At 35.0% G+C, this 24,690-nt stretch overlaps 1 protein-coding gene across 2 annotated transcripts; it reads right to left on the bottom strand.

Moving 5' to 3' along the window:
* Positions 1-523: 523 nt before the first annotated feature.
* On the bottom strand, positions 524-15,978 carry LOC128996237 (serine/threonine-protein kinase greatwall-like). Of its 2 annotated transcripts, none has more exons than XM_054421398.1 (15): positions 15,824-15,978; positions 14,795-14,850; positions 14,065-14,165; positions 12,837-12,928; positions 12,317-12,438; positions 10,119-10,225; positions 9,301-9,395; positions 8,455-8,672; positions 6,941-7,047; positions 6,158-6,257; positions 5,416-5,554; positions 3,990-4,155; positions 3,146-3,259; positions 2,409-2,621; positions 524-684 (listed from the first exon to the last, which is right to left on the bottom strand). In XM_054421398.1, exons 1-15 carry the CDS (start codon positions 15,965-15,967, stop codon positions 638-640), a joined length of 1,821 nt encoding a protein of 606 aa, XP_054277373.1. In that variant the 5' UTR covers positions 15,968-15,978; the 3' UTR covers positions 524-637. The 2 variants fall into 2 exon arrangements, with proteins under 2 accessions (XP_054277373.1, XP_054277374.1); XM_054421399.1 differs by lacking the exon at positions 15,824-15,978 and adding an exon at positions 15,300-15,666.
* Positions 15,979-24,690: the final 8,712 nt, after the last annotated feature.

Genomic DNA, 24,690 nt, shown 5'->3' with positions numbered 1-24,690 from the left:
TGTACAACACATTTGTCTAGTGAAATATCGCTAAGAGTTTAGATAAAGGCGAAATCTTAGAGGTTTAACTGGGTTTGATCTCAATCCAAAAGAAGATAGGTATTTTAATTTGAGGTTGTAAAACTTTGCATACAAGAACGTCAAGAACATATCTTTTGTTCGGATGTCAATTTACTCTCGTTCAAAAAAAGTTTTTTTTTAGCAAGAGTGTAAATGTTAGTACAGATAAAGTTTTTCTAATAATATTCAATTCATGTTTTATACACTATTCCCTTGGGCAAAAAAATTTGGTTTTGTTACCAACATCAAGACACACTAGTACTTTTCAAGACACGCAGTACATACTTTATCTTCTGAGAAGGTAAATAAATATTATAAAACATCATAGTCTGCAGTCTAGTAGGCCTACCTTATTTTTGATGGCACAATAAATGTTTCCTAACAGGTTGATGTTGGTTTGCAGCAACCAGGGTCTAGATTGTCTGGTTCAAGGATTAGGCAGAAAATTAAATCAACACTTTATTTCACAGCATAGAAACCAAATACGTTTTAATATATGTATAAATTATTAAAGCATACAACCCATATAGCTATATACACTTTAAACTCTTGATACTGTATACAAAGACGATAATTTTTACATATCAAAGTTAGACATGTGGAGATGTTGCATGACGTTTCGAGCTGGAAAAGAAAGAAATATTTAAATTAAAATTAACATTTTATTCACTAAGAATAAGAATAAGAATAAGAATATGTTTATTGTCTTTCAGGCTACATAAGCATTGACAAAGTCAAATTTACAGCAGAAATTCCAAGTCTCTATACTAATTAATTAGGCCTAAGGGTAATATCACATATCATAGAAATATACAATTCATAGGAACTATACAAGAATCAAAAATTATACATAACAGATTTCAAACATTAAAAATTACTAGTTACAACAACTAGTTATGATGTTATACTTTTGTAGTCAGTAGATGGTGTTACCCATCTATTTTTTATTTAAATTATATAAGTGCATAATATATTTTATTTTTATACCATACAAATAAATCGAAAACACAAAAATAAAATAACAGTAAAACTGATATTAAGTGTGGGGTACAGTCTAGGATATAGTCCAAGAAAGTGATAATTCATCAAATGATCATAAATCATACGGCTAAACCCAAAAATATAAATATATAAGCTTTGCCTGGTTTTTTATTTCATTTGTTTTTTACTTAATAGTGATTAAACTACGAACTAGCAAGTTGATAAATTTATATCACAAAGAGTAGCCTAATAAATGTTTACAGCTTAATGCTATAAAATCTAAGGTTATTATTTTGACATTAAAAAAAAAACAGCTTGGGAATGCAAGAATCTGTTCTAGACAATTCCTTCATACAGTAGTAACTTGAAAGTTTTAAGGAATTGAGAATCAAAATAAGCCCATCCAGTTTAAGGATGAACTGCGAAATTCACAGCAAACATTCAACAGGTTGAAAATCTCATAAATATTTTTATGGTGTACGGTGTGTATGATTCATCTCCGCAAATTACTTCTTTGATAAACCAAAAAGAATCCATTATTTTCCTTTATTTCTCACACTGACTTTTTGTTGTTGATTTTGACTATAAAAAAGTCAAAATTCAATTCTAATCAAAATGCCCAGCAATCATAAAAAGCCAAAACAATAGTTGCGAGGACAGTTGACAATAAACTTCATGTTTTCAATAAAGATAATAGCATATTACCCTTAACACATTGAGTGCGGTGAAAATATCACAAGGTGCTTCCCCAGGGCCTGAAGATTATTTTTACATGAAATCTTACTTTCAGTTCTCAGAAGTGAGGATCCAGGTCGGAAATGGTGTTTTGAGCTTTAAAAAAAATGCGTCCAAAATCGCCGGTCACTGGTGACCAAGCAGGTCCGACGTCTATAGTAAAAATGTAAAAAAAACACTAAAAATGTTAAATTGCACAATATTTATTATTTACAATTATTTACAGCCCCTTCTTCCCTCCCATCCATTGTTTTTTTACACTCAAACTGTGTCGTGGAACTGGTTAAAACAATTCCCTATGCCTAATCCTTGTTTGTCTGGACCTGTGCTAAAAAAAACAAAAAAAAACTAATAAACAATATTTTTGTATCATATTACAATAAAAAAACAAAAGTACCTCAATAAATGTGCAGTTATTAAATTTGTTAGTAGGAATATACAGGTCACCAGAGACCGGCGCCGGTCCACAGGAACGGTGGGCGAAACACACACAAGAGAGGTTAGATTATGCTAGTCTACTCCTCAAGACCACGCCTCATTTCTGCGAGACCTGGCCGAGCACCAGTGACCAGGCCACACTCAACGTGTTAAGAGCTGTACTGCTTGGTCAATGTAGAATTGAGAATTCTCACCCTGGAAGTATGAGGTGTCGCCGATGTCCTCCGGTTCAGGTACAAACGGCGGAATAGCCTCCAACAGCCCATCCCATTCTACAGAGGAGAAGTGTGCCAGCTGTTTGACTGTCTCTCCACATGGCCTCAGTGCTGGGTCTAGAGTCAATAGAGAGTTGATGGCGTCGTACGCAGACTGCGACAACGCCTCGTCTCCGTCTGGCCAGTCTAGCTCTGGAAAATATCACTAACTTCATATAACAGCCTAGTGGACTGAGTTCACAAATCCTAGTAGACTTGGATGTATTTCTTACTTGTTTTGCTGGCAAGGGTTGTATAGTTGATGATCATGAGTAGAGACCATAAACACAAAAAATGTAACTACAAGCTTTTGTAGGTAATGATAAAAGGAGCCAAATGTACTAGACTACTGTCTGACATCTGTGCTGTCTTAAAGCCCTCTCAACAATAGTGGCATGCATACAATTGAAGACTTGTAGGAGTATGAGACCCTATCACAGCATGCAACTAGGTTAAATTAATAACATGGCAAATAGCCATTGATAATTATCATGATTCAAATCTAGGCATAAGAACAATCCTAAACTTTAAGCAACACTGTAAATGAACTAAACAGATTTCAAATGTCCTTAAATTTCCTATTCCAAACAATTTTTAAATTTTAAGAACTTTATAATAATGGATCCTATTTCATTGATGTAGACATAGATTTACTACCAAGGTTATTATGAGATTACCTCTTTTCAAAATATTCTTGAAGACAGCTTGTGGGGTTTCATCGTTGAAAGGCAAGACTCCAGTCATAAACTCGTACATACACACTCCCAGAGCCCACCAATCTACACTGGCCCCTGGAAACATAAGAAATTACTCATCACAGTACACATTTACATTACTCATCACAGTATACATTTATTAACATAATATCCTATATTTTGTCGTTATGGTGTGACATATTAATAACTGCATTTTTTAAAATATAATTTTGATTGTGACCAATCAACTAATGGCACAACATAAAATTCTGTTGATTAACACTCAAAAAAGATTGAGACTTTAACCATTTCCCAAAACATCGGCTTAATACAAATTCTCAGGCCTTGACACCTTTGGAAATATAGTAATTTAGCCTTTCTAAACAGAATTTAAAAACAAATTTATTGTATTTATTTATTCACTCATATCAACGGATACACAATTTACAAAATGTTATATGTTTATAGACACAAGAGCAGAGTAAAATAATAACGTCAATTGCAAATAAAAACAGCAGTACACTAAAGTATATAAAAAACAGCAGTGCAACAAAAAATGACAACAAGACAACAACAAAAACAAAACAAAAATAGATAGTAACAACAAAGTATTGAATTAACGACAAAATAGTGAATATTAATTTGGAGTTCAGAAAATATGCAGAATAAAGATTTTGAAAGCAACACCAAAATAAAATAATTTCTAATGTTGATGTGGGTTACTTAAAATGCCTTTTTCACACTTGGTTGGTGTAGTTTGGATCTGGATATTCCCAGGATCGGTCTAGGTGATCAGACACATGAGCTTAATAGTAGTAAAAGTTACCATCTCCCTGACGCAGCAGTATCTCTGGTGCAAGATAGTCCGGTGTTCCCAAGATCCTCTGGTCGGACACAGGTTTGCCTCGGCGTACAGACTTGGGAGTGCGGAACGGCGTCTGAGAGTTGCGTTGTGGATGTGGCGTGGCAATCGGACTCACACCAATCTCCTCCTAATCAAATCAAATCAAACAATCTTTATTCAAACAGAACATTTCTATACATGAACTCAAGTCAATAATTATACATTTGGCACATTTGCGACACTAATTAATTAAGAGCTATAAGCTATATGTATACAGCTTTCTCCCTAACAACTACTTACGGTACAACCATTACAAAAAACTATTGATTTGAATTACTAATAACTAATTTAAGTCTTTAATCCTGTTGCAGCATTTATCTGACAACAATCTGAATAAACTGGTTTTAAATAGTTTAAAATCTGTCAAACCCTTCATGGTGCTTGGCAATATCCTACAAACAATATCTGTCTGTTAGTTAACACAGATACAAACATTTGGAATGAGTGAGAATGTGATATATATAAATAAAACATTTTGATAAATAATGTATACTTGTCTTTTAAAAACGTTAATAATTTTGCAATTTTTGCTACCACCATTTATAGTTTTAATATTTTCTGTTATTGGTAAAACTATAAATGAATATTTTGCATGAATAAAAACATAAGAAATAGTGATCTACTAAATGTTTTATAACCAAAGACACTTTTAATAACAGACAACATAGAGAACAAAATCAATCACAGTAAACATGTTAATAAATACCCATAGAGTGAACTCGAGAAGGAAGTAAACATCTGGTAAGGTAGAGGCTGTACGGGTGAGAGCGAGAGCTGTCTATTTAAATATTTGACGAGGTTAAATTAAATTGATGGCTCAAGCTGTTCGGAGTGTTGTCGAGGAAGCCAAGGGTAGAATTGACAGATACCTTTGATTCTATACTTCCTGGCATATTAATGCCACAAATCCATTCTTGTCATTGAACATTTTGATAAGGTACTGATGTATACTCTTGTTAACAACTGTTGCGAGGTTCCAGGGTACCCAAGATATCCATTACACATCAGAATCAGCCTCATCCAAAGCTAGAAAACCTCCACCTGGCATTCCCCTCTTATGACATTTGTATTGCAATCCAATCATGATCCACGACCCTTGACTCTGTGACCCTAGAGTACGAATACTAGAAAAGACCCGGTATGGATCATAAACATAAACAAATGACGTTTTCGGCCGAAAAGTAAACAAAACCGAATGTTAATTAATGCTATGGGTAAAGGGGTTTTGTTTACTTTTGGGCCAAAAACGTCATTTGTATGTGTTTCTGATCCTTACCAGTATTTTTCTATTATTCGTGCCCTAGAGCATAAGAATTTGTACCAAACAATGCTTTATGAAGTTACTCACAATATGTGATGCATCAATTTCTGGCAGGTTGAACCTGGTGACTTTAGGTAGAGCTGTAGAGTCACTTTGACATCTGGCACTGGCTGACACAGGGGTAGAGAACATTACACTTGGCCTAGAGTCCTCATCAGAGTAACACCTGACAAACAAACACGTTACCTAATACAATAGACGATAATTTAATGATTTTGTGGTGGATGGATTTCACAGCAGTCTCATCTTACAGACAGAAATATGTGAAAGTACAAAAATACAGTATGTATCCGATTATCCTTGATCACTCATCCACTCATTATCGTAGATCTTTTGATGTAAGCTAGCTGCTATCTATTCATTCTATTTGTATTTTCAACTATTTGTGACAATAAGGTAGGCCTAAGCTGACTGGTCAATATATTCACCATAAGATCCTTAAACAGGGACTTTATCTACCTAATAACGTCATAACTATCACTAATACACAATATTCTTTATTTACTCTTCCGCTTGACTTCAACATTAAGCCAACCTTCTGTGAAAAGAGCTACTAGCTTATGGGACAGTGGGTTTTGTGCTGTAACTGATCAAAAAAGATGACAAGAAAGCCTAAGAGATCGAAATAGAAAATAAAACAACTACGTTATGTTTATTTTGACAACTCTTAAGAGATTAGATATAAGGAAAACTTAGCAGGATCAGTAGTTCAAGTGCATTGCCTATTCTTTGTGTTTACTATTTGGTTGTAAAAAAATTTGGACCAAACCTTGGTTTGAGAACACTTTTCAGGTTTGGGCTGAGACGACCGTTGAATCGTTTGGGAGAACTTTCTGTGAGATCCAAGGCATTGATGCCTTGAGTGAGACCTGAAACAAACACATGACTTGACTTGGATGTAAAAAGTTCTAAACAAAAATAGCTACTTCCCTTTGGGGACATTCGCTAACAACAAAATAAAACTTATATGGATAAATATATTACAATGAGGTTGGGTAGCTAAGGTAAACGAGTGTGTAAATGGTTATTCACCATTCCACTCCAGATTTCAATTTCAAACTTTGATTCAACTATTAGCTTCTTTCCGATGACTAGGACATATTTAAAAGTAAATTAAATAATAACGAGAGCTTGCGCCGTGGTCGAAAACTCGAACAAACATATGTATTGTACAAATTTCTCTATTTTCACCCCACACTGTAAATAAAACATGTGATTGGAATATCTTCCATTTGTTTTGATTTTCTGTTTATATTGTGTTGTTATTTTGTCATCAGCATGGCAACCCATGTTATTTTTTTTATTAAAAATTAATTTTTTGAGCTTATTTTTGAGCCTATATTAATTTATAAATGGATTCTGCACATCTACAGGAACTTATCTTTCATTTGGTACCAACCGTGTGTAATTCGGTCCAGTAGTATGGTCAGGCTAGCTGTCATAAGTTTTGCAAAGGTTTTTTTTGTGAAAGACAATGTGTAGGTAAAATGTCTCAAATATTAATTTTTAATTCCTTAACTTATTTTGAAAGCATGAATTGTGAGCAACCTACCTGAGCTAGAATGACCTGGGGAAGAGTCATTGAACAGGTTGTCCATCAACAGCAACCCTTTACGCTTCCTCTTACGATCTCTCATGGAACCTGGTCGTTTGAATGATCTTTTGACAGAAAACATAACACAGGCTATAAATAATGTATCAAATAATGCAACTACTGTACTGTGTATCCAACATTCCAATTATCACATTTATTTATATGAAGTAGGTTTACAATAATATCAATGATGCCTCCAAAACCAATGATTTAACCTGTCATGTTATGGTAAGTTCTAAAATTCAGGTGGGCATGATGATGATAAACATGATCATGATTAGTAAAGCAGTGCCGTCAGCATGTTCAGTGTTGTCTTGTCCACAACTATTATCCAAATAAAAAGTCCTTTTAAACTCAAGTGAAACTGACGTAAAAGGACTTTGGTTCAATTGAGTATCAAGGATTTAATTCCTTTAATCGTAAGGAGAAATGTATGCTGGATAAAACTCAAAACTGCAAACATATTTTTTTATATACAACAGAAATTAATTTTACGCCACACTACACTATTTTGACTAACTTCCCATGTAAGGATTTAGTCCAGAAAACCGCTGTTTGCCGCCAGCTTAATCAAATGGGTTTCATTAGGTACTAATGTACTGTAATGAGTTTTTACTGGACACCTACAGGCTGGTTATATTTTGGCAATGAGTGGTTATTAACAAAAACGTTGGGAATATAAGAATTTGTAATGATTTTTTATTGTTAAGTTAGCTTAGAATAGTATGGCGTAATATATTGTATACTCTTTCAAAATGTGTTTACCGGACTAGTATGGTAATCCCACACTTGACTTCGTCTCGCACAGGAATGACCACACTCGTCCGGTATACACCTATTTTCAGGCCTTGTAACATAATATACTACAGTATTACTCTACAGTATGTAGGTTTTTTTTTATTTTGCAAACTTGGCAGGGTTTGTGTACTTAAGTTATTATTTTTAGATATTGTACTTCCTCCCCTGAGATGAGGTCCCAGATCAGAAAATATTTTGCAAACTTATTTTCACTAACCTTTTTTTTTACTTTTTTTTACAAAAATATCTCAAATAAAATTTAAAAAAGTATTGATCCTATTCCTTAAGGCCTTTTCACACCGGCGTACTGGACGTACTGTACGTTTGGTACGGCCAGTTCGTACAGTACGCGGTCCATTCACACCGCACAGAAACTTCCAAAACGTACACTTGTTCGTTTGCAGTCAGACAAGTAACACTGGCTGAGCACGTGGTTTTGGTGTGACCACTGCGCATGCGCGAGCTCGCGTACGCCTCGTACGATTTAGAAAAATCGCTCTCCGAGCGATTCTCACAAAACCATCGCGTACGTACTGTACGTACAGTACGTTCTGTACGCGCGGTGTGAACGAGCCCATATGATAACATGGACAGCGATTTGTTGAAAAAAAAAACGTACCAAACGTACAGTACGGTACGTCCAGTACGCCGGTGTGAAAAGGCCTTTAGCCTACCTGGATCTAGACAGAGGAGATGGGGTAAAGAGATGGTTCTCCTTCCCGTGGTGACAAATTCCATTGATCTCTCCAGAACACTCCTCGCACGTGTGGTACGACAACGACATATCGTTCTGTAAGTGATGTTCAGCAGAATGGAACGGACTTACGCCTGACATCCGGCTGTCGTTGATAGCGGTAGAGTTACGCTGGCACGGCGTCCCATTGTGTGAACCCTACAGATCAATCGACAGATAAATGTAGGTTTGCTGTATTTTGTAACTCCTCGTTGCTAATAGCTTGATGAAAGTTTGCATTGTTTTTGTTTAACATAATTTTCTGATAAAAACATAAGCGTTGTTGTTGGATGGAACGACATTTAAGTGTTGGTAGTTAACAAAGAAGACATGTAGGCCTACCTCTACTATAATGCAGACCTCGAGTAAAAAATCTTTACATTGTATGATTAAGGTAATAGTGGTTATAGTGCTCGCCTAGTAAACAAAAGGTCGCTGGTTCAATCCTAAGAAAGGTCAGTAGCTTTTTGATGGATCGAAACTGGACCCAGCTGTTCCTGATCATTGGGCTTTAAATAAATGATCCTGACTAATGAAACGGCTGATCTTAGTCAGTAACAAAGCTACACAGGTCATCACACACCATCCTACACTCATCCTTCACTCACATTTGGGTTAAAATATGCACCTAGGCGTCCCCATCTCAATGATTGATATTGGTTTCATTTCATATTTAGTACACCTTATATTGTCAACAAAGACTGTTTGATCACATCATGTATGCAACACTTCTGCGCCTGAAGGATATGATGAACTAAACGGAAACCCTCACAAGTCTGATACTTACAAAAGACAGATGTGAGGTAAGTGACAGTAGTTGGCCCGGCGTACGAGAAGTGCCTTGATATGGAGTTCCGTTTACTAGGTCTTCTATCTCCAGATCTGGCAATACAACAATGCTGTTAAAAAGTCACTGTACTGTTGACACACAATAGATAAACAAAAGAGAACACCATTAATTTTCAAACAGTAATATTTTTCAGAACAATAGGCGATAGCTTATCTAGAACGTTTGAGACTATGAGTTACCAAAAACGATAGATTTATTGAATGCCGTTTGAAAATAGCTGATCTAGACAAGACCACTTGACCTCAGTTTATAGCTAAGCTTAAACTGTCCTTACAGTGATTAAGTTTCAGAAAATATTCTGGATTTACAGTGATCGCAGTAGATGACGATGATGTCTTATTTAGCCTACTGCGGGAGATGATCACAATATTATCTTGAGTTTGGCTTGATCAAAAATTTCAGGCTAGCACACCTAAATAACATTTAATAAAATTTTATTTTAGACTTTTTGTAATATCTTCATTTACCTTTTATATGGTATTTATTTCATGTGTTTAGAAGGGTTTAAATTTAACTTGGAGTTAGAAATTGTGATTGCTGCATTAATTGTTCTTTAATTGGAAAATACACCATACCCTAAAAATACTTTGTGGAAGGACATAAAGACTGGGGATGTTGTAGAATAACCAATTTGATATTTTTGTATCTACATGACACGTCACTGATCTTGATTATTTAATCAGATTATAGACAATAGTAATTCCATCTATGAATCAAAGGAGCATGTCAAAATATTTTTCTTTAATCAAACTCACCTCTGTGCAAGGATATTTTACTGAGGCCAAAATCGGTCAGTTTCAGGTGACCTGAGTGAGCCAGCAGCATGTTGTCTGGCTTTAAATCTCGATGAACAATCCCATGACTGAAAAGTGAAAAACAATTGTGAATGTAAGCCGTAGTGGTGTAGCATTTTCTTTTTCAAAACCTTACGATTATTTTTATTTATATAGCCTACACTAAGACTTTTTTGTATGAAACTAGGTCTAGCCACAGTCAAAATGAAAAATTTACTAAAGTAAAATCGGTTTCAACTAAACAATTCTGAAAGAAAGTAATTTTGATTCATTGAAATTGCTTTTTGAAAGATTTAGCATAGGCCTACACCAAATGTGAAAAAGTAAGATAAGATAAGTACAAAAAATGAAGTCTAAATAGATAGGACAACATGCAAAATAGGAACTAGCCTCTAGATGGAATTAATAAATTAATAAGGCTTAAATAAGTAAAAGCTATCACAGGTACAGTGGTGTTTATTAAGACCTAATAAGGAGACTAATTTCTATGTGTAGATAACAAGGAGATAAAGGCAGGTATCTTAAACCCATTTATTTTACTGCCTAAACCAAATACGATTGTCAATCGCCTTCTTGTTTGTAAACCTTAGAAAATAAAATTTACATTGCGTAAATAAGTACATTGAGCAGATGTACATGCAGAATTTATCCCGTGGTCATGTAGACATGATCATCTTGTCTTAGGGTCATGGAAACTTGTCTTCCTTTTCTGCAATTGCGGCAAAATCTTGTACGTCTTCAGCAATTAATTAAGGAAACAATGTCCTCCACGGTTGTGTCAAAATCTTGAGTATCTTCTTCGGTCTTGTAGACATCATCTTCATCACGGTCACGGAAACAATGTAATATTTTTCCGTGATTGTGGCAAAACATTGAATATCTTCGGCCTTGAAAGATCCATTATCGCTCATGCGGTCACGAAAACATTACGGTACTTCTTTCCACGATTGTGGTGAAAGGTGAAAGTCCGACCTCAGCGACCCCAGGACCTTGGCGCGCCCCTCCCCCTCCCACACTGTGGGGTTTGTAGGGGTATTATTTACGCCACTGTTTAGAAGTTTGTACAAAATTCACACATAATGGGTGCACAATTAGTAAGCTAAAGTATGTTACTATACTAAACAATCACAGGATGTGGCCTGTTATAAAGGTTTAAATACTTAACTGACAGCCAAATTTTATTCAAGGCCTAAAGATGCTTTCTTAACCCTCCCAGTGTTACTTGACGAAAATTCGACAAGCAGCACACTTTGTGTAGTGTTACTTGTCGATTTTTCGACACGCAGACATCGTTTACGGCGAAGGCTCTATGACTGACTGAATCGGATTGAACTGGATCGAGTTAGGTATCGTTCTTTCCGTAATATTCTAAGCTTTCTCCAGAGGTCTGTCTCAGCGCTGTACGTTCTCTGAGCCGATCGTAATTGTAGCAGACAGCTGACGTGCGTGTATTTGTAAACAGCTAGGTTACTCGGACCGATGACTGATGTGTTTTATTACGTTTATCATTGTTTTAGTGTTAAAAATCAAAAGTAGTGATATACGTGTTGCATTATAAGAAGATTTAAGTGGTTTTGAAGTGCTGGTTGATGATCCTGAAGAAGTAGGTAGTGATATTGATGTAAATTATCAGCCAGATTCCTAGCTATGGTTAGGCTATGCATTCTTAGCTAAACGCTATGTACTGAAATCTGTTTTTTGCCCATAACTTATTTATTTGCAAATCTACTTCCTTATATTATTATATATTTGTAATCCTCATAATATTTAGAACAAAGTGGCTATTTTCAAATATTTATAGGCCTATAATTTATACAATTTCATTGAGCGCGAACTTATTTTTTTTTTGAAAATTTTCAAAATTATATTCTTTTTTACCTAAAATTTTTTTTTTTTAAATGTTCCTTATGTTTTATATATAATATTGAAGCCCATGATTTTCCAAACAAAATGGTATATAGAACATTAGAATTAACATTGTTTTAAGCTTCTCAGATCCGTTTTAATAAAACCTTGCAAATGCGCCAAAAATAGGTGGACATTAAGGCCTAAACTATGGACACTTGGAGGGTTAAGTAAAGGTTTTAAAAATGTTTTTGGATCTAAATAGTAGTTGAAATTGGTTAAGCGTACACCTACCGATCTTATACAACACTCACTTGTGAAGGTATAGGAGAGCAAGTACAACCTCTGCTACGTAGAAAGTCGCCATGTCCTCATCGAAAAAACCATACTGACTCAATAGACTCTTCAGATCTCCACCAACCATGTACTCCATCACCTAGCAAATCAAATTATAAGGAATGTGGTATCTGTCTGATGTGTGACTGTTCTAAATAAACACAAAAAAACAATCTGTACAGAATTTGTCTCTTTAGATAAGCCTGTTAACTTATAGCAACAACAGTTCTTAGTTACAGAATAATACATTGTTGTTAGGTTATGAAGTGAAATAAGTAAGTTCTGACTGTCATGTGACTAGCGAGGATTACAGTTCCTCTAATTCAAACTTAAGGAACCTCAATATAACAAACTCCTTGAATTAGGCAAAGTTTTTTATATTCATCCCTTCAGTCTAGTTATGATATGTATCATATTTCTATGAACTAGAAACCTATGAGAAAGTTTGTCTTTTGAAAAATATTATTTAAGATGTTAAATGTTCAGTCAAATACCTACCAAGTAAACACAGTTTGGAGTCTGCAGCGAGTAAAAGAGCTGGACACAAAACGGACTTCGTGTAAGAGCCAAGGCATTTCTCTCTGTCACCACTGTAAATACAAATTTAATATTAAAAAAGCAAAATAAAAAGTACTCTACAAACAAACTTGGTTTTTTTTTCTAAAATTATATTTTAAAAATGCTCCAAATAAACTGCCAAATTAGTAAATATGCCTAGACCTACTACTGCCTACTGTAAACATTTACCTACCGGGCAAGAGTGTCAGCATGGATGGAAAAATTCAATTCATCATTGCGCTATAACTACAAAAGGGGCAGATAGGTAATTTAACTAGCATTGAATAAATTAATTTGTTTACAAAAATATCATCATGAACTACAATATACTCCCATTGCATCAAATCTGCAGACTACATGCGTTTCTTTTAGACAGTTAACTCGATCAGGTTTATACGGTAAAAAATTACACTGAGGCCGGTTACACAGAGACACAACCTCGTTCGTCTGCTCCTTCAACTAGGGTCATTATTACACTTTGACATTGTAAAGTTACTAAGTGAGGATTTTTTTTGTCAGAAGCAAACATCAAGCGACAAAATTGTAGCTAATGATATGATCTTCAGCATATAACCAAGCAATTTCTAATAAAATTTGTTAGATGTGTGTAATGGAGTAATTAGTACGATAGCGCAACAAGGTTCTTTATAAATCGCGCCGCAAGCTGTCCTCCCTGGTTCCACAGATCTTTTCCTTTAAGGTACTCCAAGAAACGTTTGGAGTACAATCAATAGTTATATTAAAGACATTTTTATTACAGGTGACACATAACTAAATACTGTATCATCACCTTCTTGGTAAACTAAGCAGATTCCGAAAATATACATTTTATTGTACTTAATTTGTGTTATTGAAGGCTAGGAGCGAGTTAACAACTTTGCGTACTATTCAATGAATTGTCTCATCTCCGCTGGGTCCCTCATGGTGGTGGGGGGAAGGATGCCACAATGGCAGCTTTCGTGAACTCATCCTTAGCATTCCATGTATTTATTTACTTCGATGATCTGAGTAGCTTGGTTTCTGACTAAGATAAGCTGTTTCATTAGCCTAGATCATTCATTTAAAGCCCAATGATCAGGGACAGCTGGGTCCAGTTTCGAACCATCAAAAAGCTTAGACCTACATCAAATTTGCAACAGGTACTGTAACTTATGTCTACATTATTTACCTTGGCTGGCCATGTTCTTATTTATCATTTCATTTTTCTTCATCACCTTAATAGCGTACATTTGTTCTGGATGGGCTTTTTTTACTCCTAGAAATACTTTGCTGAAAAATATACAAAAAAAATACATTGTGACGTTTAAAATTCTGAGTGGGGAATAAACTTGTAGCCTATTAAATCAGGCTAAGCCTACACTTCAGCCACACTCAAATTTCTTCCCCAGTGCTCAGGAATCTAAAAAAAAATCAAGGGGTCGATACAAAGCTGTTGACAGTTTTGACTAGGCCTAGCCTAATTAACTATTTTAATTTACAAAAAACTACATTGTAAGGGTGCTTAGTAAAAACTTATTAAACATCATTAAATGTAAAATTAGGCCTACCTTGGCCTACTGGAATAAAGTTAGGATAGCCTACCACAAAAGGGAAATGTATTTACGTTAACTTCCACATCAGACTAGGCCTACACCAGATATGTTATTTCAAAATTGATTTATTTCTACGTAATCAACTCCTTTCACATGATGATGACAGGACACACCTTCCTGTCAGACAGGTTGTTAAAACTTAATTTGTTAAAATACTTTTGTAAATTAGAGGGCAATTGACATTTTTCTTACCTAGGCCTACATAAAAATTGCTCCTTCAGTTCAGATTCTAGAAGACATTTTACAAATCAAATGGCTGTTCAATACTAACTTAGTCATATTGTAGTGATAGTTGAGTTAACTTACCCATAAGCCCCCCGGCTTATTGGTTTCAAGATATTGAAATCCTGAATCTCTGGTGCCTACAACAAATATACTTAAATAAGATACATAAGATAATAAAGTAGCCTACTGCTTGTGTTTTAAGCGAATTAGGCTATAATCGTAATAAGTATGAGACTAACTTATCAATATTTCAACCAATAATAGGACTAAACCACATGGTTCTCTACGGAACTGTAAGTTACTCGGTTTTGTCTTAGAAAAAGGCAGTTGTGGTATTTTTGGGTTCAGTGTAGGTTACAGTTGCCTACACCAATCAGTTAGGCTAGTGACCACGCAGTTAGGCCTAGGCCTAGGTTACGGTACCATGAATCTAAAACACAATGTTTAAGTTAAAAGTTTAAATGTTTAAAGCCTAATGACTACTTTAAGTTATATGCCATACTTATGTATCAGGCAGAACAGAATCAACTGTGTCATACAAGAAGAAGACTAAACTTGGATGACTTACAGGCCTACAACGGCTTACCTTTACACTGTTGTCAAACTGATTTGCAATAGTTTTTAAAATTATGTTTGAACCCTCAGATTGATCTCTTCTTTCACAGACAACACTATTGTTATTTTCCCCTTTCATGTTAGTATAGTTTAATTGCCATTAAATTAAAAGAACATCTACAACACCTTGAATTGAGGTTAATAACCCACAAGGCTAGGCTACACCAACACCAAATACTACCTAAGCAACCGAATAACCGAACACTTAACCACCAAGAATCAAATCACTTCGATTCGACAACTCATTTTCTGTTGACTTTGACTGATCCCAAATAGCATATTAATTATTTAAGTTTATCCATAAATGTTACTCAATTGAAATGTTAAAATAAGTGGTTAACGAGTGCATAGTGCATGAAAGAAAATTAAATTAAATTCAAAAACAAATAAGGTGCCAAAGCAAAGAATCATACACACACGACACACGACACAACGCTTATTCTAGGGACAGGTTAGGAAACATAAAAACTGTGTAATGCAAATTGCAATATTTACTATGAAAAATGCAGATTGTTCTTGAAATGAAGAATTATCCATTGTTCTATTGCAAAACACGTCATCTACAGACTCTTCTTTAGATATCCAATCAAATATGACCAAACCATTACAATTACATCTATGTCTTTTCTTGGCGAGCATGACCGCCTCAGCTCTCATACTCACGCATTAGTATCTTATCTTCCTTCATTCAAAGTAAATTAATTGACATGTTTATTCATGAAAACTATGAGGATCGTGCATAGAGCTCAATAAAACACAATTATCAAAACTAAATAATTAAAAACAACTGCCTAAGTATTATAACAAATTCATTTGAACATTATAACTTTATGTTCGCTTCTAAAGACTCTGCTTGCTTGTGATAATACGGGGTTCCAATTTAATGCGCATCTAGGCTATAAATACCCCCGTCGCAGCAAACCTGCATACTAAGCGAATTTCCATTTACCCGACTTGATTTCTACTAAAATATTCCCTATAAATTTTCAGATTTATTTCCATTTTTAAATAACATTAATTTTAGTGAGTAGTTAGGTTTGCTGCTACGGGGAAGATGTTAAGGTGTGTTTTTTCAATTGAAATATTGATAGCTTAGTATGAAATAAACCAAATTGCCAAATTTGATTAAAATATATCCATAAACAAGCAAACTAGAACCGTTTATTTATTCTCCATAAGAATAACATGGGAATTTTAAATTTACAATTTTTTTAATTTTCTCCGTAGTCAATGAACATTCAAAAACACTTCAATATACTAAATTATTTGTTTTTTTAAGCTCTTCAAAATGGTCTAGAGAGAAATTTAGAAATTTAAAGTTTTTAGGGTCAAAAATGAGAAAAACCCATTTTTACCCCATAAAACCTCCCATAAACCCCTGATCCCATGGTCCGATTATGCTGGTTCGCGAACTCGTTCGAATAAATGTAGGTTTACACGTTTGTACCAAATTTCATCAAAATCGGATCAATTTTGCTCGAGTTATCGCGCTAACGGACACATATATAAATATATATATATATAGATATATAAATATATATATATATATATGAATTTGAACGGATGGTGTTTTTGGCCTCTGGGGACCTCAAAACGAAAAAGTAAATCGGTCCCGGGTCTAGGTCTTACCATGAGACCTACGGTAATAGCTTATTCCCTATATGGGAAATTCGCTAAAAAAGATAAATGTTTTCTTTACCTACTACCAAAGATTACAACTACATATAGCGAATTTCCCATATAGGGAATAATCTACCGTAGTACATACTCATGGTAAGACCTGGACCCGGGACCGATTTACTTTTTTGTTTTGAGGTCCCCAGAGGCCAAAAACTGGGGAGTTAGCAAGCCAATTCAAAATTCGCCCCCTCAACGTTGATGTTCTGTGGGAGGGCCGATGGAAATCCTCGTTGTGCCTCCTAATTGGGGAAGGCAACATGCTTCGACGAATAAGAGACCTTTACTGTGTAAGAAATTGCCTCCAAGATGTAGATCGAGACTGCAGTGAGTATGCTTAAGCTACGGAAGGTTTCTCAGCAGCTTCCTCTCTTGGTTGAAGACCGACCATTTCCCGCATATTGCTTCCTTGTGGAGCACCAAAACTCGTTCCAGGTTTTCTTTTGATGACCCACCCCAAAAGATGATGATCCCGTACAGTAGTCGCAGCTAGTCTGGGCGCGCGGCCGCGCTAGGGTGCGGGGTGTAGAGGGGAGTGATGTTTATTGCTAATTTCCAAAAACATCTGGCCCACACGGCTCTCTGGGGTTGTTCAGCGCCTCACTGCTGTCTTCATGGCTTTGGCGTAGGGGACGGTTAGTACAACACAAGGGCCCGCGCGCCCAGACTAGCTGCGACAACTGTACCTGAGGTGGGATTCAAACAAAGCGTGGTAGCATGTTTGTGTTGTTTCGGAGGTACTAAATGGATCGAACCCTCCTTAAAGCAAATTTTGCAGACCTTTTTAGTTTCAGGCAGAGAGTGCGTCAACGTGTTGATTCCAAGAAAGTTTTTGATCTAAAACGACTCCCAATTGCTTTGTGAAAGTGCACGTTTGGATGTTAGGAGGGCCAGAAACTTGGTTTTATAGTCTTCCCCCTTTAATTAATTTACTTCATCGTCATAAAGGACAGCTTTTTATTTGGAGGGCTTCTTCTAGATGTCTTGTATATGGCCAAGATAGGTCAAGAATGGAAGTCAAGAGACCGATGAATTTAGTGTAGGATCTATCTGTATACTCTTCTTGCAAAACTTTGTCCCAAGTTTGGATGGACAAATTTTCTCTGAAGTCCAGCATGTTGCTCTGATTGTAATGTCGCCGGGAACAGCGATGGTTGCCGCTTGTTTCACTAGAGGAAAGAGTATATTAAGTTGTCCAGAGTGGTCAGTCAGATGTGCGCGTGAATCACTTCAGCGCTTATTAGATCTGGATCAAGGCTGGAGCAAACAGTCAATTGGGAGGTAGCCGATGTGCTAATTCTAGTTGCGCGAATACACAGTCTGTGATGGCTGTTGAATGTTTGATGTCTGTGGATGTACATCTCATTAAGCGCCGATCTCTCTCTTGACTCTACCAAGGACTCTACATTGAGGTCTCCAACAATGCAGATTTCGCTGTTTGCAGAAGGAATAAGTGCGTTGAGGGTATTTGTTAGCGACATTAGTGCATCCTCAAGTGGTGCGTCGGGAGGTCGATAAGTACCCAGAATAAAAATGCTCCCAGCTGCCTTGAGGTCAACTTTTATTCCTGTTAGTTCGCAGCTGAGCTCCCTGCTGAAATGCTCTATATTAGCACTTACTGTAGTATTTACAAGTAAATTATGGCATATAGCAACACCACCCTTTTTATGATTTGTTCGGCAGTATGATGTAAGCAGCAGATTATAGTTGACAAGGCTATAACGTTCCCAATGCAGTCACCACGGTCGAGCCCGTGTTCTGTGACTACATAACTATGTCTGGTTTGTGAATATCTAGTAGGTGGTTTAAGCGTTCGATCATGTTTGCTATGCGGTCTACGTTCTGGTGAAAGATAGTTACTTTTTGACAGGCAAGTTGATTATTAATCTTTCTTTTTGCTTAGATCTCCACCTGTCCTTCGGGTTTGGGGGAAGGCTAAAAATGCTTCTCAATGTGCTCTTTTGGATTGGAGTCTTCTTTGAAATGAAAATGAAATGTTTATTCATCACATAAGTTTACAAGATTGTGATTTTCACATATAAACATATGACATGTCAATACTACTTTACTATCTAATAATACCCATTTGAACGAGAACCATTAATGAACATAACAAGTTTCAATTATTGTGATTGTGACAGTTTTTTTTAAAGAATCCATTGTCATACCACAATTATGTATTTAATACATTTAGAATGTGGTTGCATACAAAATGACCTGATAAAGTTTTAAGGAACAAAACTAGTTGATATACCAACAATAATTGTTGTTAGATAAGGTAATCATTTTATTTTATCAAAATATTTTTGATTTAAATTATATTTCATCACCAGGGTGTAAAGTGACTCTTTTCCTTTTCCTTACCTGAACAGCGGTGTTGCAGACTATAGACATCCCAAGAACAAAACAACCTGCGCAGAAACGAAAAGATCACGTGTTTCGCGCCGGTAGGTGTGGTTTACCCTTCAAACCTGCGCGGCTCAAAATGGCCCGCTTCTTTTGTTTCTGGTATGTCTATAGTATAGCGTCAGCGGCCCAAACTTGGGCATGTCGGTAAGTCAGTTTGCTGTTTTTTAATATTGAGTTTATTGTAGGATGTAAAATGTTGTGTTTTTTGATGAAATTTGATTGTCTGGATAAATGATTTAAAGGTGCTCAGAGGCGAACTGTACTACCAACCAACTACCGTGACCCAAGTGTCAGAGGCCAAAACGTAACCACTATTAGCATTATCTGTCTCCTCTTATACATGTATTCTCTCTCAGTGCTGCTACTTTGAACCTGTAAAGCACAGAAAACGTACTAATATAACCCAGAATGCCAACCGCATGGTAAAAAGCATTAAGCGGTTTGAGAGAGCTTTGCCTGTCAATCCGTAGGCAGCGCCACCAGCGTTGCTATGCTATTGCATGGCAACGCTGGTGGCGCTGCCTACGGATTGACAGGCAAAGCTCTCTCAAACCGCTTAATGCTTTTTACCATGCGGTTGGCATTCTGGGTTATAGTAGTACGTTTTCTGTGCTGTAAAGCATGTAAACTGCTGGATTTTCTGCTGTATGGTAAAAAAGTAACTTTTTAAATGTCACTGACAAAATCTTTCAGGATCAAAAGTACAGGTGTTCAGACAAAAAAGGCAATTTAACAAAATTGTAAAACAAACACTTTAATATCTACTTAAATTTTACATTAATAAAAGATTCACAGAATCTATAGAAACTATTTATAAAACCCGTTTCATATAAAGTTCAAACTATTAGGCCTATATAAATACAATAAAGTTATACTATGGATACACGATGGGTGTTTATAGGGCACATATCGTTATTGACAAATACAGATTTAAAAAGGCACTCGCTATAAAATATACCTCTACTACTAGAAAGGTTAGGTACTAATTGTAGGCTATTTGATTAAAATCTTCGGAAGACCTGTGCAAAACAAAAATGTTATAGTTATAAAGTCAGACAGTTTAGGAGATAAAAACAAATTGAATAAAAAATAAAATACATTATTAATACTGATTTATTTATAGCTTCCTATATACTGATTTTTGTATATTTAATGGGACTAAATTACTTGATTAAATGTAAACAAAAGTTTTAAAATTGATTAAACAATACTTTGATTTCCTATTTCCTTATAACTTGTATTATTATAATATAGTAAAAAACAATTAATGATTAAGCCATTTTGCAGTAGAAAATTCACACATATTCAACAATATTTGATATATCGACTATACTTCAACAACCAATTTGCCAGATTATTGTCTGAGTAATTATACAGTTTTTGTTCTAAAATCGTATAAAATCACTTAAAATAACACGCTAAGGTAAAATCTTAACCCTACTGTGAACAAATATTTTCTGTTTACATCATAGACATTTCCAGATCAATAATTCCACTGTCTTTCATCTAACATTGTATGTACCCAACACACCAAAGTTGTTCAAACAACCTTTTTTGTGTATTACAATTTATTAAAAACAATACGTAAATGACTAGATAGTGACAGCATCCAAACTTGACACAACAAACATTTAGTAAAACCTTATCAGTCTGTTTTAATTAAGATTTACAACCTACCCAATAGAAATTAAACACTGATCACAATAAATATTTTAATAATGTGTATGTTTGGAGTTAAAAACAATAGAAGAGAAGGGCTATATAAAACAGTGTATATCAGGACATAATCTCTCGAAGGATTTGAAACAGTCTAAGAAGGAAGCGCAAGATCACAAGGAAGAGCACTTCTAGGAGTAGATAGGCTCGTCACGTCACGTTGACCAACATGTCAAGACGATTGTTGAGACGCCACAGCCGCACAGTGTTGTCACTACAACAAAACAAAACATAAGATATAGGTGGTCAAGTTCAATTGTTTGATTTGTTTTCAAACAAGAACAGTGTTGTCAATACAGGGGAAGAAGTGAGATTAGCAATATATATAGGTACCGGTAGTTAAATTTGTTTCCCAATTCGAACTTGTCTTTGTCGAAACAAAATGTTATTGTGGGGTACAGAAACAATAGCTGAGAACGGCTCAAACATGGAAAAGCTTGAATTGAGTGTTTTGCAAAGATCATTAATTGTCTTTTAGGAATTGTTGGAAATACCTGCTTTGATGTAATCCAAATTGTGGCCAATACCGCAACTAGTTTAAACTGTCAAGAAGTCATCTTCAGGCCTCAAAGGATGTCGTGGTACCTTCATCAGAAGGTCGTTGAATCACACAAAGTACACAGATACACGAACACGAAAATTGAAACAATCAAGCGGGACATTTACAACAAGTAAAAACTAATTAAATACTGTACAACGGAATGAGAATGATGCATCAAGCCGGATGGATGTAGAGTCTAGAACTACTGTAGGCCTACTGTACATGTATCATTCCCTGTTGTAAATGTCGTGCTTATAGTCATTTAAATGTCAAGTATCTATGTACTTTATGTGATTTGACAACCTTCTGATGAAATGATCATGCCATCCTTTAACACCTGAAGATGATTTCTTGAAAGTTTAAACTAGTTGCGGTATTGGCAACAATTTGAATTACATCGAAGCAGGTATTCACACCAATTCTTACATTTAACGTAATCCGGAGGCTAACTACAAATTGAAAATGTCTTTGACACAAATTTCATTATACTTAAACAAACTTTCACTGGTTTATAGGTTTTAAAGTGTTGGCTTAACGTGTTATAAGCTTTGGTTGTTTATACATAAAGCTTAAAAACAAATACTGATTAACATTGGAGAAACATATGGGATAATATGGTTTTGTTTGTCATTTTCTTTAATTTTGTTTATAGCCTATATCAAAATCTGAATAAGTAAAAAAAAGTTAAAGCCAAAGAATTTGCTTTGTTAACTGACCAATTTGAGCAGTGTTATTAACCAAATTTTCCAATGCATCATCATAGTTAGCCCAGTTAAAACATCCCCAATATAATGTAATAATGGAAAGCATTTAAAAAAGGAGAGGTAATGTTTTAAGATTGGATCGGTTTAATGGGGATGATGTTTTAAACTTAACCTGGAAAATATTATTGAAAAACTGTGAACTAATGGTCATTTTACAAAAAGACTTATTTTTATAAATGAACAAATTTGTTAGCTTTGATAAATTCTTATTTTAAAGCATGTGTCTTCATATTAACACATTTTTCTTCACCTAAAAATGAAAGTAAAAAAGAGGAAATGGAAGAATATTGATAGAGTGTTAAGGAATCCTATACTCTAATACGAGCAATGTTTGCTTGTGAGTGAAAATTTAAAAACGTACGTTTTCAGGAAAAGCACTTTGTAAATTTTTTTCCCCTTTTTTCAAAACTCTTATTATTTTTTTTTATTTCATTAACATTTGAAGTTTCATAAAATGTCCATGGTAACGCAATATCTTTGGTAGTTTTTTTTAAAAAGAGCATTTTTAGTGGAAAAACACAAAATCCTGTCACGACCATAACAGACGTTTAAATGAATATTAAAAATAGTTAATACTATTTTTATGACTATGTTTTGCTACAAACTATTTTACTTTTATGACCATTATACAATAAAAAGGTCACTGAGCTTTTGGTATATTTGGTCTTTCTAGAAAAAAATAAAAAAAACTCAAAAAATTGAAAAAAAGCCAATAAAATCTTTTTAAGTTTGTATAACTACGAAAAAACTTACCTGAGACCCGAAAAATCGTTATGTTTGTATAGAGGTTTGCTTCTTTTGTGTATAAAACATTGAAATATGACGATATTTTAATTTTTGAAATTTTTATGATAGAAATCATAAACGTGATGGTCAGGGACAAGCGGTACGGTCGTGAATTTTCTGAAATAATCTAAATCTTTCCAAACAATCCTTCAATTATACTGTTAGTTATAATAAAAATATGTGTTTCAATTGAACTAAACTGTTCAATTTACAATTATATTAAAGTTATTGTCACGACCAAACACACTATAATCCATAAGGCTGGATTGGTCGTGAAAAAAACCGCGATGGTCGTGAATCTTTGGTCGTGAAATTACGTGTTATTTGGCTCTGTTCTGATGGTAGCCCTGTACCTCATGTTCGAGGATACAAAAAGGACTTCTAGGTTAATCTAGCAATTGAAATATCTTATAAACAAAAATTAACACCATGTCTACTTCATCGAATGACTACGTACGGTCATGGACACACCAAAATTACAAAAAACACAATCTTTCCTTTATTAATCTTGTAATTCCTCCTTTCAACTCGAAACGACCGGCACTACAATCCTGACGTACACCCTGAACTAGTCTCTAAATCCAACTGACTCCATCGACGCCAGGCTTGCCACTGTCGTGCTCCAAAGTTGAAAATTTTTCCCAAATGGTCGTGACGCCAAATCGAGGGACAGACTTATTTTGTCATGGTAGTCAGTTTGCAATGACAATAAAATTATAATATGCTCCTTTTTTGTAAGTTTAATAACCATTGATGACATAAAAATATGGCTTTATATATTTCGGCATGAATAATTAGTCTAAAAACAGTGTGAAAGTTGGAAAATGTACCCTAGGGACACGTCATGGTCGTGAATTTCGAGACTTTGAAAATACGAAAAAAATACCTAGAACCTATTTAAAACCAAATAAATGTGTGTAACATGTTGCCCCCGTCCCAAAAAATATTAAAACACATAATAATAAACTACAAATCCAGTATCTACGAAGTAAAAGGCCAGGGACATGAAAACGTACGTTTTTAAATTTTCACTCTTGTATGTATGTATGTATGCTTGCTGCTAATAGTTTATTTCTGGCCTAAAAACGAGTTTACTGCAGTTAGAACTGCCAACAAAAATCTAATTACGTAGAAAATGAAACTGAAAATCACATTTTTTAACATTAGTCTTATGGGTTGCTAGGTAACCATGTTGGCTGAATTAAATAACAAGGAAAAAGTAAACAAAAGACTTGAAGTTGTAGCATGTGTTCATAATAAGCCAACTACCCACAGTATACTAGCAAATTACAAATACAGTACAAAAGGAAAAACATCACTTGTTAATATTTAGCAAAGATTATACTGAAGATTACTCGATACATTGTAGTCAAGGGTAGCAGTACGAAGTCTGGAATCTGTTTATGACGATTAGATTAAGGTATCTGCAATCCTAAAATGCTATGGGAAGGGAAGGAAACAGTTCCGCG

The sequence above is a fragment of the Macrosteles quadrilineatus genome, unplaced genomic scaffold (genome assembly GCF_028750875.1).
Source record: "Macrosteles quadrilineatus isolate MER2022 unplaced genomic scaffold, UCM_ALF_1.0 Scaffold_6__1_contigs__length_79288215, whole genome shotgun sequence".
Classification (NCBI taxonomy): Eukaryota; Metazoa; Arthropoda; class Insecta; order Hemiptera; family Cicadellidae; genus Macrosteles; species Macrosteles quadrilineatus.
This window is presented reverse-complemented; position numbering and strand designations above follow the sequence as displayed.

Bases quoted from the DNA above. Each gene is read 5' to 3' on its own strand.
- LOC128996237 (XM_054421398.1), bottom strand. From the start codon at position 15,967: ATGCTCGCCAAGAAAAGACATAGATGTAATTGTAATGGTTTGGTCATA. The intron at 8,673-9,300 runs GTAAGTATCAGA...ATTGATCTGTAG, and splicing joins TTACCTCACATCTGTCTTTT to GGTTCACACAATGGGACGCC. The intron at 7,048-8,454 runs GTAGGCTAAAGG...TTCTGTCAAAAG, and splicing joins TCTCCTCTGTCTAGATCCAG to ATCATTCAAACGACCAGGTT.